This window comes from Myotis yumanensis, unplaced genomic scaffold (assembly GCF_028538775.1).
Source record: "Myotis yumanensis isolate MYYU_CA2020_CCGP unplaced genomic scaffold, mMyoYum1.0.hap1 SCAF_2, whole genome shotgun sequence".
Classification (NCBI taxonomy): Eukaryota; Metazoa; Chordata; class Mammalia; order Chiroptera; family Vespertilionidae; genus Myotis; species Myotis yumanensis.
The window spans coordinates 49,372,436-49,389,920 of NW_027223753.1; the positions used below are offsets into that span (position 1 = coordinate 49,372,436).

Sequence of the window (17,485 nt, forward strand, 5' to 3'; positions counted from 1 at the left end):
TAGCAAGTACATGGCTTGGGTAAAGCAAGTGGGAAAAAGATGAAAGAATAAGGGTGGAATGAAACAATAAATCAAGCATCCCAAGAAAAAATGAGCTATCAGGACAGATGTGTACCAGGCCACAAATTCCAAGTTAACAGCTCTGCCATAGACAGTAATATTCATTTCTTTCTGCCGTGGCTGGTTGAGAAACCTCAGGCAAGCCCTTCCCTTCTATGGGCCTCAGTTTCCTCATCTATAAAGTGACCAGACTGGCTAAGTTCTCTAAGGCTCTTGCAGCATCAACATCAGAGAAAGCAACACCAGCACTTAAGGAGGGACAGGCTGTGGGGTGTGGTGAATAGCTATTAGTTTGGACACGTGTCAACAGCCTTGCAGAAAAAGTGAGCAGGAGAAAAATGAAGACAGCACCCTCTTCAATGCCCAGGGCCCAGTCCCACTCCACCAGATATCTTAGGATCACGCTTCTCATACCAGAAGAGTGAATGTGGTATACTTTTCAACAGTCAATTTTGCAAAAAATAAATAAAAATAAAAAATTGAGGAAAGCAAATTTAATTTTTGTACTAACACTGGGACATGTTTTAGACTAGAATATAATATTCCCAATGTATTTTCAAGGTATTTTTGAAAATGAGAACTTAAAGAAGTATTTGCCTTGTGCTGGCTTTTTGTCTTATGGTTCTGCAGTCCTTAGGGTGCTCACTCTCACTCAGAGGAGGGAAAGTTTGGGAAAGCCAGAGCCTTTGCTAGCCTTAAGTCTTATAGAGACAGAAGCCTACTTATCCTAAATAAAATTACACTAAAGAGTCTGGCACTCACCATTAGACTGGTCATCCCCGTAGTTCTTATGGGATGGTGCGTACAGGAACATCAAAGCAAAGACGTACAGATTCCACATCCCATAGATGCCTGTGAAAAAGGCACTGTTCACCTGGACTGTGACACCACCCCACTTCCAATGGCCTTCGGTCACCTGTGGAGAGAAGACAGTGACACGGAATTAGAGCCGAGAAGAAACACAACACCAACACGGGAACCAACCAACACAAAAACCAAGTCTCTTCTACACGTGGGAAAAGTGTAGGGCGATGTAGGACTCCAGTTTTTTATCTGAATCACACTCTGAACAGATTAATTAAGGGCTTACTATATGTGTCAGGCACAAAGTCTGCTTGTCGTTTGGCTGCACACCAGAATCACCTGGGAAGTGTCTCTTCCTAAAACAGCAGGACACCATTATCCCTCATTTAAAGAAACTATGATAGCCCTAACCGGTTTGGCTCAGTGGATAGAGCGTCAGCCTGCGGACTGAAGGGTCCCAGGTTCGATTCCGGCCAGGGGCATGTACCTTGGTTGCGGGCACATCCCCAGTAGGGAGTGTGCAGGAAGCAGCTGATCGATGTTTCTCTCTCATTGATATTTCTAACTCTCTATCCCTCTCTCTTCCTCTCTGTAAAAAAATCAATAAAATATATTAAAAAAAAAAAAAAGAAACTATGATTGAGCCTAACCCTTATCCACAAGTACAACTCCTCCTCTGGTATGTCTTCCCAGCTCGCTGTAAACTGACCGCAGACAGAGGCCAGCTCTGGTTCGTTTACTGCCATACCTTCAGTCCCTGATGTGCCTTGGAGCTCAGAGAAGGCAAGTGAATCCCCAGAGGGAGTTTTCCCTAGAGGGGCGGTGAGGGAAAGTGCGGCAGAGATCTGGATCCAAATCCAGCCTCCACCACGTACTCTGTTTAATGTAAGAGAAGTAAAGACTAAGACTCTGGACTTTAGTTTCCATCAATGCAAAAGAAGAACTTGCAGGATTATTGAGGAGAATTAAGTAAAAATATTTCTAGAAATGTCCTGGCATGCAGTAAACACTCAATAAATCTTTTTTATATCCTGTCTCTCTTTGTAGGTCACTCACAAAAATAATTATGAGCTTTCATGTGCTTTACAATCCTGCAAGAATGTTTTGAGGCTGCTTTTGTCTATGTTAATGACTTGGTAATTGTTTTAAGAGCTGTCTGATGACATATGTGTTATAGGAAGAATTGTCAACAGAACTGTTGAGGTGAATGACTGGTGATTTGTGAGATCAATGAAATGATTTTGACCGCTTCTGCCTGCCACAGGAAATCTTACATGGGAGTAAAAGAAAGTATTGGACATATATTCCTGTGATAGTTTAATGAGGCGAGGTTATATAAGCTATCCCTAAGGAGCCCCTTCTTCTAAGAGCTAAAGTGTAAGAGGGCAAGCCATATCTAACTACTAATGACTAACAAACAGGTTGATTCCACCTCCTGTTTTTGAAGCCATGGGTCTATATTCCTTTGGTGCCCACTTTATAACCCATAATCCACTAGGGCAGTGGTCGGCAAACTGCGGCTTGGCAAACCGTGGCTCATGAGCCACATGCGGCCCTTTGGCCCCTTCAGTGTGGCTCTTCCACAAAATACCGACTTCTGCGCATGGGCCACGAAGTTTCAATCACACTGTACTGCGCGCCCACACGTGGTATTTTGTGGAAGAGCCACACTGAAGGGGCCAAAGAGCCGCATGTGGCTCGCGAGCCGCGTTTTGCTGACCACAGCACTAGGGCCCCAGGCATAGCACAGCTGTAATGACAGGTATTTCTTCCTGTAACCAGATTAAGTGATCACAGACTTTACCAGTTTTAATTTGACATTGGCGATACATAATTTTTTTCACTTCTGTGAGTCATAAACAAACCACCACCATGAACTTTTATTTATTTGGGGGAAATAATTCATTTTATATGACGTGCTCAGGAAGGTTTTGGCCAAAGAAGGATTTCTTAACCATTACTGATTTTGGAGCAATGCACCAACATTCAAGCTATTTAGGGCTTACTTTGTAGAAAGGTCTCCAAATGTCACTTTTTCTTATTTTTAAGTACAGAATAGCCTAACTTTATAAGAGTCATAGTACTTAGAAATACTTAAGATAATTTTTTAATGGAAGGGGACAGGAAGCCTTAAGATAGTTTCCGGAACCATGTAGCATATACCACATGTACCTGCTGTCCTTGCAAAGGGAGCTCCTCTCTATGCGATTAAGGAGGGGCGGCTAGGCTGGGAGAAGTACAGGTAAAACAGGGTCAAACACTCCTTATCCTCGTCTACTCTATTAAGATAGGGGACCTGTCAGAGAGCCTACTTCCGGTGACATAAGCTAGAAATACTCAGGATTGACAATTCTGCTGAAGTTGATTCTTGCTGGGGTTGGAATGATGGATTTAAAAAAAATACCCACTTGTGTGCCTGGTACACAATGGTGCTCAACAGACAGATATTTGTTGAAGGAATATGGGCAAAAGGATAGGGATGTGCAGAAACATGGGAAGGGGGATAGAAACAGTCAAGCTTAGGAAATATCTGACTGAAGAGTCAGCAGAAAATACCACAGTCCTTCACAAATCCCAATAATTGCACTTAAAAGTAAGAGGTCAATAGGTAATAAGTGTTATTTCATTGAAACATTTATGCCTATTGCATCCTTTTAGGTCAATTTAAAAAAATAGTTAATAGGTATTAGCAAAGCTAAGATTTTAAAAATAATAACAAGGATAATAATAGTTAACATTTATTTAATCCTAGTGGTTTGTCAGGAAGTACGCTAAGAATTTTACATGGAAGGTATTCGTTTCAATAACAAATCTATGAAATAGGTGGTTAAAATTTCTATTCAACACCTGGGTAAACTGTGACACAGAATGTCTTGCCTAAAACTGCTCAGCCAGAAAGTCGTGGCTCTGACTCCAAAAGAAGATCTACTTAGCCATTATAAAACACAAGAGTAGGAATATTATCTTAAACAGGGGTGGGTCTCTTAAGCTAAATTATGAGGCAACTATTGTATAAGGTCAAATTTCTTTTGAAAACTCACTTAATTGGCCATGATGCACATTGGTTAATTAGTATATGTACACACAGGTGTGTTTATTCAAATCTGTACAGTAAAACATATGCACTATATATCCTAGATATAATGCATGGCATATAATAAATTGGATGTATATGCAAAATACAATTTTATAGCAGAACCACTCAAATGACATGCTCATACTCGGAGGGGCCCACAGGAGCTGAGGAAATAGCATTTTCATGCGCAACTCTCACGTTTGCTTCAAGACACATGCACGTCAAGATAGGGTTGCAGAATTACCCATACTACTTAATTTGTAATCTCTAAATGTGTTATTTCCTGCTGAGGGCAAAGAATTGAATTTGCATAAATAAACTGTATACAGTGTCACTCTGCTGTTGGGGACTCGATTGTGTTTTCCCCTCTCCTCCCTCAATTATTCATGCCTGAGCCATCCTGGGCTCTGGGCACATTCCCACCACCATGCACCCAATCAGCAGCCTCCACAGAGCAGCCTTGTAAATCCAAAAATCTCATTAATGCCAACACAGAGAGGTGACAGTCACCCCGCTTTAACTTTCGGGGAGAAAAATCAGGTAGCCCCAACAAAAAACAAAAAGAGAAAATCATCTCCCCTCTGTATACATCCTCTTTCTAAAGGTTCCTGCTTTTCCTGATTTAACATTTGAACAATTTACTTTTGTGTGAAACCACCCAATTATACTCCTAGAGCCAAGTGAAGGTCAAATCCTTTTACACCCAGTAGTCTTGACAACCAGCATTCCACTTCACAACAAGATTTCCAAATCCCAGACACAGGCTCTCTTACTGGAAACATTTCCTCTGCAAGTAACAGAATGAAGTGATCACACAAACAAAAGAAGAAGAGCTGGGGACAGGCTCTCTGGGAGTTTGCTGCTCAAGGCTTGACCCGCGTGTCAGGCACCTGGGGGTTCCCTTAGTGAAGGTTGGTGACCTTCTCCCCTGCATTGCACTTCTGTTCCCTACTGCTCGTCACCCCTAAATGGAACGCCTCTTTCTTTTCCAGAGGGAAGGGGCTAACATACCACACTGTGATGTGCCATCTCTCGGTTGCTAGGACTGAGGCCATTAAAACGGCAGGCGTTAAAAGACTGCACCTCAGTGCCCAGCTACAAAGCCTCAAGGTCACTGCATTCCACAGCTTCCGTTGGCCTTTCATTCCTGGCCTCCAGCTTCAATGTCCTGGCGAGAACCCCTCGCATTATATTTCAGGGGCTTAAATGCAAGCTCTCCCAGCAAGCCCGAGTGTATAATGGAAGTTTTAATACATTCCTTTTACCTAAGGCTGGGATCTATTTCAAAAAGTTACCCAGTAGATTTTCTTTCAGGTGAGCTCATTGCTGAAACATTCCAACATGACATTAAAAAATAAATCCTCTGATCACTATATTAATACAGTACCTGGGACACTGAGAGTTATGCCTGAAAACGTCTTAAATCTATAAATAAACCTTTATAAAAAAGCCACCCAGCAGGAGGAATGTGAGCAGCTAATGGAATCCAAAAGACCTCATTGCTACCCCCTTAGAGTTCAAATCCACTCTGGACCGACTGTCACAGCAGATATAAAAAGCCAGCCACAGGCTGGAGCTGTGTTAGAAAATACTGGGGCGATGGAATATTAATCTTTTTCTTAAGAGAAAAGCCACAGACTCTGCTTCTTGGAAGACTGACCTCCTTTGCTCTAAAAAGGTGCAGTCATTAAACATGTACAAGGTTAAATTCGGACAACATATAACCGCCTTAAACATCAGCCCAATGTCCCTTCTTGACTTCAGGGAGCAGGGACTCTGCAGAGACAAGAGAGGAAGGGGGGTGGGGCTGTGGGAGACTGACTGCAGCTTTCTAAAGCGGCAGGAGCAGGTGTTAGAATCAAATGTGCCCGTCCTGGGAGCATATCTTGGTACTGCCTTTTATTTCTCAGCTCATCTTACGTGAGGTTCCGGATCTCCAAGCGGTGCACGCTGCTCTCTCAGGCTGGCAGAACTGGCTGTATTAACAAGCACATGACCAAGGCACTGCAGGGCTGCTAAGCATTTTGGTCACACGAGGGACTCAGCCAAGGGATAAGTCGGGCCTCCCACACAACTTGTTTGAGCCTCAGTTAGGTGAATAAAAAACTCATTCAGAATTTGAAATATTTTTACTGCATCAGGAGTGGAGAATGAAGTTTCCAAGGTTTTATAAACAAACAGTCTGACACAAGCACAGCACTGTTGTAGGTCACAGCAGATGTGGTGAACAGATCTTATGAAGATATATATGTATATATTCGTGATTTCCCCCCACATTCACTTCAGCCTTCAGGAGCAACACTAACACTGCCCAGTGGGCATGGCCATCAGAACTCTAGGGACTCCTAACTTGGTGTCCTTAATGGAATTCAAAGGGTATGTGAACTGAAATGAGAAAAATATGCTATCTTTGTTTTCACCAGTCTCTAATTGAAAGTTACTGTTTCTTTCAATTATGACTAGAGAAAACAAACCCCCATAATAGAAGCGCTGCCTATAATTTTGTTACCAATAGAAATCATATTTTCATATCAATTACACTTATAGTTATGTATAGTTGCACATATATATCATCTATCTATCTGATTCCCTTTGAAAATCAAAGCTTTTTAGTTTACTCATTTAAAAACATTCAAAGAAGAGGTCCATAGCTTTTACCAGTGTACCCAAGGGGTTCATGGCACAAAAAGTTAGGAACCCCTGTACTGGAAGGAAACTTGCTAGCAGAATGGGGCAAGTCTTGCCCTAAGGCTCTGTGAGCATGCCTAACATTTTCAATTTTGGCCAAATACAGGGATGGCAGAGGAGCTGATAAAAAAAAATAGTCAAAAGGTCTGGGTTCTGGTCCCTAACTTAGTCTAGGTCCTTTAGCACAACATTCACCCTTTTTGCTATTCATAAGGCACACCTGCATGCTCACAACACCTGCATTTTGCAAACATTAGTTCATGGGATCCTTATAGCCACCTTCTACAGTGTTCTATTATTACATCCATTTAACAGATAAGAAAATTGAACCTAGAACTTTTAAGTAATCCATCCATAGTCCTACCCAAGTGGAAAAGATTATAAATAGGACTAGAGGCCCATTGCACGAAGAGATTCGTGCAATAGGCCTTCCCTTCCCCTGGCTGCCGGCACCAGTTTTCCTCCGGCACCTGGGACCCAGGCCTTCGCTCTGGCCGGAGCCTTCAGTCTTCGCTCCGCCACTTCGTGCCTACGTATGCAAATTAACCATCTTTGTTGGGTTAATTTGCATACTCTCCTGATTGGCCGGTGAGCGTAGTGGAGGGGCGGTCAATTTACATGTTTGTCTATTATTAGGTAAGATATGTCTCTACAGCCACTAGATTTCATATTCTAGCAAACTGGGATAACAAATCCTACCCATAGGATTTCTGTGAAGTTCAGATGAATGAAAGATACATAATACTTTAGATGTAAATAGTAACTTCCAAAAACAAGATACCAATATTTAAAAATAATTCACATTAAGATTTTGAAGCATAGCAAAATGTTGAGATTTGGAAATAACCAGTAGAGATAAGGGGACTTTTGAATTTCATTTCATGTTTAAGTGGCAATAGAATTATTAAAAAGAATGGCTAATGGCCTATAAAAGGATCTACGCTAATGCTAGATAAGGATCAAATCAAATTAATACTTGCTTGCTGGTGTTCTGCTACAGGGCTTGAAAAGTTTATTCTCTGAAGTAAATGAAACAAGTGCTCTTCAATATGGCTGCAGGCTGTTAATTTACTTAGCAACTGTTCCCCCCCCCTGTACTGAAAGGGAAAATTCAGTCCACTTCTGGCCAGATAACGACAAGACCCAGAAAGAAGCCTAGAAAACATGGCTTGCTCTGCTGCCCAGCATGAGAGCTTCCCTGCTCCTTTCCCAGTAGCTCAGCAGAATTCTCTGTGCAGAGTAGAAGCGCCTCTCCAGGGACAGTCTCACCCTGACCTCTCAGGGTCCACTTACCTGACTAACAATGAAGAAGATGATGGTCATGGCAGCACAGGCCAAGGTGATAAGCATGAGAAACTTGAACCTGAAAATCAGCCCCTATTAGGAGAGAGAAAGAATGGTTTAACATTCCACCAGCTACCATCAATCCTTATCTCAATATATAAATCTCTAAAAAGCGAATTTTAAAGAAATCTATAAAACCAAATCCCTAAGAGCGATAGTGAAATAATTTCACATAGTAACCTTTCTCCTGCAGAGGGAAAAAAAAATGTCTTGGGCCAAATATGTCCTATGTGCTTATCTCTCATGAAACAGTAATACCAGAGCCTGGGAAATTATATTCACAGCACATCATGAGGCTGCTAATTTCCCTGCTAAGCTGGTTATGCTTCTCTGCAAGGGTTCAAAGTTACCAAATCCAAGTTGTTGTTTTTTTTGCAGTGGAAATAAAATTCTGCTCCAGTGAACAAAAAGAAACGTGCATATTAATCAACACCAAGTGGACTCGGTTGAGTTTTTTCATGTGTCACTCTAGCTCTAGAGACAGGCGAAGCTTTAGAAGTGCCCCTGGTTTCTGAGAGCAGGGTTGAAGGGAACCTGTGTTTGGGGGGGGAAGGGATGCCTCTGCAGATCCACCGCATATGGGAACCCTGTGGTTCTGCCGTTTCTGTTTCTCTCTTCAGAGAGGAATTAGGTCCATGTCTCCAAGCTCAGCCACTTGGGCGTGAGCCCAAAGGGATCCTTGAGAAATCAAGAACGTGTTACCCACATTAGAGATTTGAGTGTTTCTCTTGAATGAGGCACATAATCTATAAACAGAGGTCACTGAACTCTATCTGAGCACCTGCTGGATATTTCAGGGGGAACTGTGGCTTCCTTGAGTCTGCAAATTAGATCACCTGGGCTGAACCCCACCCAGTCTTAAGGCTGATTCTCAGCCAGGGAACCTTAACTAATGCCTCACCCCAAGCCAAATCCCAAGTCTATCAAACTCAAATCTCCCACTGAGCATGTACCTACATTCCACCCCAAAGCCGAAGAACCTGTGGGACAAGTTTACTCCTCACTGGGGACAGAAATACCTTTATACCCTCAGAAAACTCCAAAATTTAGATAGTCCAGCTACATGCCTCTCGGCGTAGGATTTAGCCTCTTATTTTTCCCAGAGATCTTTTGGACACATAAATCTCTCAATGTGTATGTGTATTTGAAATAAAGGCTTCCAATCTCCAGGTGTAGGGTGGGGTGGGGTGGAGTGGGGTGTGTGTGTGTGTGTGTGTGTGTGTTTATACAGCAAGCAGGGGATACTGAGTACCGTTTCCTGAATGAGCCAAGAGACCTGCTCACCTCATAGTGCAGCCGCCGGACTTTGCTCATAGCTGGCAGGCTGGACTGCTTCCCATTGATGTTCCGAAACACCTGAAATACCATGAAGCACAGAAACAGGAAGTACAGGCAGAGGCAGATCCCAGCCACGATGATGAAGGCCATCTGATGGTGTTCGGTGAAGGAAACAGCAGGGTAGGCAAGCACACAAGCCCTTCTCCCAGCTCCATTGGTAATACCTTTTCTCTCCAAATTTGTAGGTAGTTTTCAGGGGTATAAAATATTAAAACCTGGTTCTAATGTCAGCGAGATAGGTTTTCTGCCACAAATCTAGCAAAGAGAGAAACATTCCAAATTGCTTTCTAAGCCAAATAAGAGAAATGAAGCTTCCCTTGTTAAAAATGCAGACTCCAGGGCCCACCCTAGGCCTTCTGAATCAGAATCTGCCTTTTAACAAGGTCCTTGGGAGGTTCATATACACAATAAATTTAAAAAGCACTAAAATATTAGGTGTTGATTGGATAATACTGATCAAGTGGACAGCTGCATTAAAATCACCAGAAGAATTAAAATACAGATGGCCCAGGTCTCTCACTGCAAGTATATGGAATCAGATTTTCCAAGGGATAGGACACCAAGAATAACCATGTTTGGAACCATTGGGCTAGACTCTGGATTTTTGGAAGGAGATTGAAATACCCTGGAATCAGGAGCGGGTGGTGTGGGGTTGGGTGCAGCAGCTGCTAAGGGAGGCTGGCCATGGGAATGAAGGTCTTAAAGTAAAACCAGGGGTGAAGCTCTGTTTGCAATCTCCTGTCCACCACAAAAACTATCGTGTCAAGTGGAACAGGGAGCAGGAGGACACATGGCCAAGGTGGGAGTTGAGAGGGTGGCAATATACTTTCAGACCAAGCAGGGCGACTTTAAGACCTACCTTAAAAGTTCAGTCTGAGAACCACTGAGGCTTGGGGTAGAGTGAGCTGGCTCGGAGACAGGTGCCCTGATCTTTAATTCCTTTCTGCTACAACTCTACCCCAAGTTACATATTTAACAATTGTTTAACAAGTGTGAATTCAGCATGTATATTCCATTAAATAATATATTTAATGAAGCCTTTCCTTCTTTCCTAAAATCAATAGTACCCTGGAATGAAGGGAACATAATTATTTGCTTCAGGACTCTAAATGTTATTTGCCTTCCTAAATTGCCATCATATCATAAAACAAAAGGGCTGGAGTAGATGTGACATTATATATATATATACTAGAGGCCCGGTGCACAAAAATTTGTGCACTCGGGGCGGGGGGAAGGGGGGTCCCTCAGTCCGGCCTGTGCCCTCTAGCAGTCTGGGACCCCTCAGGAGATAACGACCTGCTGGCTTAGGCCTGCTTCTGGGTGGCAGAGGGCAGGCCCAATCCCTAGGTGCAGCCCCTGGTCAGGCTCAGAGCAGGACTGATTGGGGAGTTGGGGCGCCGCCCCCTGTCATGCACAGAGCGGGGCGGATTGGGAGGTTGTGATGCCACCCTCAGTCACGCTCAGGGTGGGGCCAATTGGGGGGTTGGGGCACCACCCCGTCACACTCAAGGCAGGGTCAATGGGGAGGTTGCGGCGCCACCCCCTGTCACGCACAGAGCAGGGCCAATCAGGGGGTTGGGCTGCTGCCCCCTGTCACGCACAGAGCAGGGCCCATCAGGGGGTTGGGGAGCTCCCTGTCATGCACAGAGCAGGGCCGATCAGGGGGTTGAGGAGCTCCCCCCTGTCACGCACAGAGTAGGGCCCATCAGGGGGTTGGGGAGCTCCCCCCTGTCACGCACAGAGTAGGGCTGATAGGGGAGTTAAGGCACCGCCCCCTGTCACACACAAAGCAGGGCAGATCAGGGGGTTGGGGCGCCACCCTCTATCACCCACAGAGCAGGGCCGATCAGGGGGTTGGGGCGGCACCACTGTCACACTCAGGACAGGGCCGATGGGGAGGTTATGGCTCTACCCCGTCACATACAGAGTAGGACCAGTGGGGGCAGGGGGGCGGGGGTTGGGGCGCCACACCCTGTCACACACAGAGCAGGGCCGATCAGGGGGTTGGGATGCTGCACCCTGTCACAAACAGAGCAGGGCGGATAGGGAGGTTGTGGCCCCGCCCCCTGTCACACACAGAGCCACAGGGCGATCAGGGGGTTTGGGCGCTGCCCCCTGTCATGCTGATCGGGTGCCAGGAGGCCTCGCGGCTCTGCTGATCCCGGTGCTGGGAGGCATATTACCCTTTTACTATATAGGATAGAGGCCTGGGGGCCGGCTGGTTTGCCCTGAAGGGTGTCCTGGATCAGGGTGGGGGTCCCCACTGGGGTGCCTGGCCAGCCTGGATGAGGGGATGATGGTTGTTTGCATCTGGTCACACCCCCTTCAGGGTGGGGGTCCCCACTGGGGTGCCTGGCCAGTCTGGGTGAGGGGCTGAGGGCTGCTTTCAGGCTGGCGGTTGTTGACTGAAGCTCCCAACCGCTCCTTTTTTTCTTTTTTTTTTTTATTCTGGGCCAGCTTTAGCTCTGGCTCTAGCTCTGAGGCCTGCTGAAAGCAGGTATCTCGTTTGTTTCGGTTCTATAATCGAAACAATGTATAACTCCAGCTCTGAGATCCCGGCTGGCTGAAAGCTGGTTTCTGGGGTTTTGTTTAGCTCCTATATTTGTTAGAATGTTTCAAACTGCCAGCTCAGAGGCCGGCAAGTCAGGCGGGGAACGTTGGAGTCCACAGTCACTGAAGCAAGCAAGCCTCATGTTCGCTTCCAGCTGCCTGGCTGCCAGCCGCCATCTTGGCTGACAGTTAATTTGCATAAGGATATGCTGATTAGCCAATGGGAAGGGTAGTGGTCGTACGCTAATTACCATGTTTCTCTTTTATTAGTGTAGATATATATATATATATATATATATCTCCTATATAGTAAAAGGCTAATTAATATGCAAATAGACCGAACGCGGAACAACCGATCGCAATGACGTGCGCTGACCACCAGGGGTGTGTGCGAAACATGGCGGGTGTTGGCCGCGGTGGGATGGTGGAGCATGTGAGAAGGGGCGCAAGACCAAGGAGGGGCACCAGTCGCTGTCAGTGGGGTGAGCCTCTGGTGGTTATTAAAAATTCTTTGCTCCCGCACACCGTGGTCTCGCCTGGCACTTGCACCTGCTGCTGGCGCTGGCGCCGGCCCCACTTGCACCTGCACCCAGCACTGGAGCTGCCATTTGTACCTGCTGCCAGTGCCTGGCGCCAGTCCCAATCACTCAGCGCCATCAGTGGGTGCGAGCGGCGGCTGCTGCTGGCCCTGATTGCCCCTGAGGGCTTCTCCACCTCCCCCTGCTCCTGAGGGGAGACCAGGGAAGCAGACGCCACTCGCACCCACTGCTGGCGGCGGCCCCAATCGCTCCGCACTGTCAGTGGGTGGGTGCCAGCGGGGCTGGCGGCGTCAGTGCATGGGAGCAGCAGTAGTGGGAGTGGGGCTGCTAGTAGACAGGGAACAGGGGGCTTCAGCAGGAGGGGCCAGGCAGGGGTGTGGAGGATGGGCTAAGACCCGCCCCTGTGCCTACTGTAGCCTCACAGGCCACAGTTCCTTTCAAGGTGCACGAATTTGTGCACTGGGCCCCTAGTGTGTGTGTGTGTGTGTCTGTGTGTGTATCTATATATCTCTATCTATCTATCTATCTATCTATCTATATATATATCTATATATATATATGTATATATGTATATATCTTATCTATATCTATCTATATATCTATATCTATATCTATCTATCTATCTATATATATATATATATATATATATATTCCCCGTTTGGTGCAGCTCACAGATTCAGTGTGCTCACAGACTTCTTGTGATAATTTGAAGCCAATATAAATATCATGGCCAGGCAAAGCATATTGGCCAGCACATAACAAGATATTATCCATCAGGGAAGAATACAACCCAAGCCTTTCTCCCCTCTCTAGAGGAGAGTCTTTTTCTCCCCAAGGATTTAACTCATTATTCAGGAATATAAAATATTTAAATCCAGCATTCTAAAAGGGATAAGCTAATACTGTCACTTCTGCTTCATGAAGATGACTCTGACAGAGTTTATACAACCAACCAGAGGCCTTGGGCAACGCCTCTGGAACTAATCACCTTAGCCTTATCTCCTCTTGGTCTCGGAAATGAATAGCAGCAGCATGGTATGCCAGCACACCAAGGTCACTGTAAGAAGTCTCACACACAGAGGAATTCAGAAACTGGCTCTCCCACAAGGAGCCCAGAAATGAACCTCCATGGCTCCAGGGAAAAGCTAGTCATGCTTCGGTCTGCAGTAAACAAGGGTGGAATAGATAATTTAGACAGGGTGCAGTAAGACCAGCAATTCTGATGCTTCCGCCGTAGGGACGTGCTGCAATCTCCTTATTTTGCCTGCTCTCACCCAGGCTTGAAAGCAAGCATTAATTCCTCTCATTATTTGCTTTAATTGTGCCGTTATCTTCTGTCTAAGGATCAAAGCTCTGGCTGAGCACATATGGAGAACATCATTAGAAAATGATCTTGGGGATCGGACGGCTATGGGAAGAAATAAAACCCTGAGACCATCCAGGAAGGATACAGCCAGCTCTGTTCCAACATCTGTAGTCCAGATACTGTAGAAGGGATTCGTGAGTTGTACCCCTCTACAAAGAGAAACGAGATGGAAAAGCAAGAAACAATTAATACAGAGGCAAAGGGGCACTTTCCTTTCTATATAGTCTTAGCTTTTCAGCTGGAGGGGTGGAGGGTATATTTAGAAATGTCACAGAGGACTTAAATAGAAAAAGAGTTTGAAGAATATCGGCCCAATCCGGCCAGTGTTGCCCAGTGGTTGAGCCTCAACCTAGGAACCACGAGGTCACGGTTTGATTCCATGATCAGGGCAGGTGCCCTGGTTGTGGGCTCGATCCCCAGTAGGGAGTGTGCAGGAGGCACCTGATCAATGATTCTCTCTCATCATTGATATTTCTATCTTTCCCCCTCTCCCTCTCTCTCTGAAATCAATAAAATACAATTTAAAAAAAGGAATAATCAGCCCAAATCGTTTGCATCTATAAAGAGCTTTACCTTTGAATTAATCCCAATCCCTATCTGAGGATGTGACCATGTCCACAGTCTCCCAACTACCCTTCTCCCTTTTGAAAGCTCCTCCTGAAGAGTGGGCAGTGGACATGCTGGTGTGCATTTCAGCCCAGAGTCACACAGGCATCTGCTCACCTCTCACACATGTCAAATATGAAGAGGCAGAAAGAGCCAACAGCGATTGGTCCGACTTGCTTCCAATACCCTGCTATGTGATTCCGCTCATGCTGATCCTGATGAAAGCCAAGTTGAGAAATGAGATAAAGATGGGGAGAGCAAAACAATTCTATAGGTGAGTCAGTCATTCGAACAATCCTTGCTGACAACCTGCTGTGTATCAAACATCGTGTCAGACTCTAGGCTTTTGAGAATGGGTGAGACCAAAATCTGTTCCTAAAACTCTCATAGTAATAACAACAGGGTGCTACAGGAACACAAAAAAAGGCCTTATAAGTTAAATCATTTAGAATTAAATTCCTATGTGACTTATTCTTTGTGTTTGATAAGGTGGGTGGACCCCAGAGGACTGAATAAAGGCTCTAAGGTATTCAACTATGTCAAATGTAAGAGGTCTCAAGGTTAGGAAAATAAATCCATGTTTTCCCTGTCTTTATTCAAAACAGGAATGGTTCCTCTTGATACATGTACAAAGATACTAAAAGACAGAAAATAAAGGGGAGTGGCTGGGGAGTGTTGGGGTGGGGGAGCTAAGAGATCAACTGAAGGACTTGTATGCATGCATATAAGCATAACCAATGGACACAAGACACTGTGCGGGGGGGGGGGCGGGGTGGTGAGGGCATGTGCCAGGGGATAGGGGAGGTCGGGGGAAGGTCAATGGGGGAAAAAAAAAGGAGACATATGTACTACTATCTGTAATACTTTAAACAATAAAATAAAATTTAAAAAATATACTTCATTAAAACAATTTCACAAAAACAAAAGAAAATAAAGGCGAGTAAAGTGAGAAAATAGAGAAAGGCAAAAGACATAGTTTAGCATCCAGGCTGGGATCCCGGTGGGACAGTCCACACCAATTCACTCTGGGCAGTGCACCCCGGCAGACTGTCCAGCCCCTGAGCCCACTCCACTCACTGTCCCTGCTGCTGAGGGCTCATTCTCCATATGTCACTGCTGGCGAACCCTCATGCCTCCCCTGGCAGTAGGCAAAGCCTTCCTCTCCTCTCACTGTTCTCCTGGAAGGGCTGCACGGCTTCGGAAGCAATGATCAAACTGTCATGGAATTCACAAACAGCCCACCCAACCACGAAGCCCATGTGCTTGACCCGGGGCCCAAGCTCCAGCTGGCGTGTCATTTTAGCCACAACGTGCTGATGGCACCATTCTTATTTTTATCCACGGTACCGTCAATTCCTCTTGAAATACGATTTGGTGTCTGTGCAAACTGACCAGGGAGGACAGCGTTTCAGGGTAAGAGGGGTTACTAGGCCACCTGGACAAATTTCCAGCTGGAAAGAACTGGGCCTACACTACATTCTCTGGTGGTGACGTTGGTCCTGGGCATAAGCAGAGCAGAAGCCAAAGGACAAGAAATAATAATAATCGCTAACCTTTGTGTGTTGACTCCCTGCTAAGTATGTTACATTTACATCTCACAAAAACCCAATACACAAATCCCATTTTATAGATGAGGAACTTGAGATTCAGAGTGATTAAGTCACGTGCCTAAGGCCACTCAGCTAACCAGTGGTGAAGCAGAAATTGGAACCGAGAGCCTGATCCCAGAACTCACTCCTGTAGCCACTAATTTATTCTGCCATAGCCACTGTCCCTTCCCCGAGAGGTGCTGACTCTTACCATCATGTGCTCGCCACAGAAGATGATCCAGAAGGAGAGAAGCATTGCATAGAAGATGCCCTGCCGGATATCACCAAACAGCAGCATCCACGTCCAGTCAAACCCAATGGAAAACCATTCCACTGGGATATTGATAAAAGTCATGGAAATCCCAAGGGCAAAGATGACTCTGATGGCAAGAACATATCAGGAAAATGATTTGATCAATTTGGGAAGCAGATCTTCAAACGTCAGAAGCCAGTTTTGGGGAATGAGATGTTACTTATTGGGAATGAAGCCATATGACCAATTTTCTTAGCTCTCATAGTGAGTTTCTACACAGAGAGACAAAATGTCTTCTTTTTGTGGTACCATTGCAGAATGAAGGCACGTTACCTTAACCTTTCTAGATCACTGAACCTAACCTCCTTAACCCCTGGAATTTTATTTTGGTACCAGCTCAGATTAAAAGCTTCCTACAATGTTTTTACCCTCCCTTGCCTTCTTAATCAGACCTCCGTGAATATAATGATCCTCTCTTATCTATTCAGGCTATCACTAACTTGATCTCTAAGAATATTCATTGTTATCATGCTTTCCTCAGCAACTGTGAATTATATGAGCATATTTGTTTCAGTAATAAGTGACTCCAAACAATATGAAATGCACATTCTTTTAATGGCTTGTTTAGTGTGTATTTTGCTTCCCCCATCACACTATTAATTGCCATTTCTCTATCAAATTATTCATTGAGTCACTGATTTATTCCTATTTTCATTCATTATTAATGAAATACATATGTTTATTAAGCACAGATTATGCACTGGGCATTTTGTTAGGGCTATAAATACCTAAATAAATATGACCAGTTCTTCCACTCCTGGAAATACGTTTAGTGCCTCAGCCAGATAAAGAGACAAAGTGTGATAAGCGGTATGATAGAAGTGTGTGCACAGGCTGCTACTGGGATCTCTAACTTTGACAGAAATTGAGGTGAGTTGTGAGTCAAGGATAAGGAGGTGGAGGGCATTCCAAGCAGAGGGAAATGCGTGGATGGAGGCACAGCAGCCTGGAACAGCCTGAGCATTTGGGGATCTGCATGAGACACTTATCAGGAAACGTCAGGACATGATACCAGAGAAGTGAAAAGGGGTGAGCTCATGAGGAAACTTGAATACCTCATTAAAGAATTTGCAATTTATCCTGAAAGAACTGAACCAATAAAAAAGGTTCAACAATGGAGTGACATGATTCTTTCTTTCATTCATTCATTCAACAAATTCGTATTTATTGAATTCCTTCTATGTACCAGTCACTATTCTAGACACTAGGGAT

At 44.9% G+C, this 17,485-nt stretch overlaps 1 protein-coding gene across 4 annotated transcripts in view; it reads right to left on the reverse strand.

Moving 5' to 3' along the window:
* Window positions 1-17,485, reverse strand: part of WLS (Wnt ligand secretion mediator) — a 104,707-nt gene that overhangs the window by 9,727 nt on the left and 77,495 nt on the right. For all 4 annotated transcript variants that reach the window (XM_070405354.1, XM_070405353.1, XM_070405351.1 and 1 more), the window contains exons 6-11: window positions 16,172-16,340; window positions 14,489-14,586; window positions 13,851-13,914; window positions 9,257-9,400; window positions 7,922-8,005; window positions 823-976 (exon numbers count right to left, since the gene is read on the reverse strand). In XM_070405354.1, the coding sequence (XP_070261455.1) occupies window positions 823-976; window positions 7,922-8,005; window positions 9,257-9,400; window positions 13,851-13,914; window positions 14,489-14,586; window positions 16,172-16,340 (713 nt within the window). The remainder of the gene's footprint in view (window positions 1-822; window positions 977-7,921; window positions 8,006-9,256; window positions 9,401-13,850; window positions 13,915-14,488; window positions 14,587-16,171; window positions 16,341-17,485) is intronic.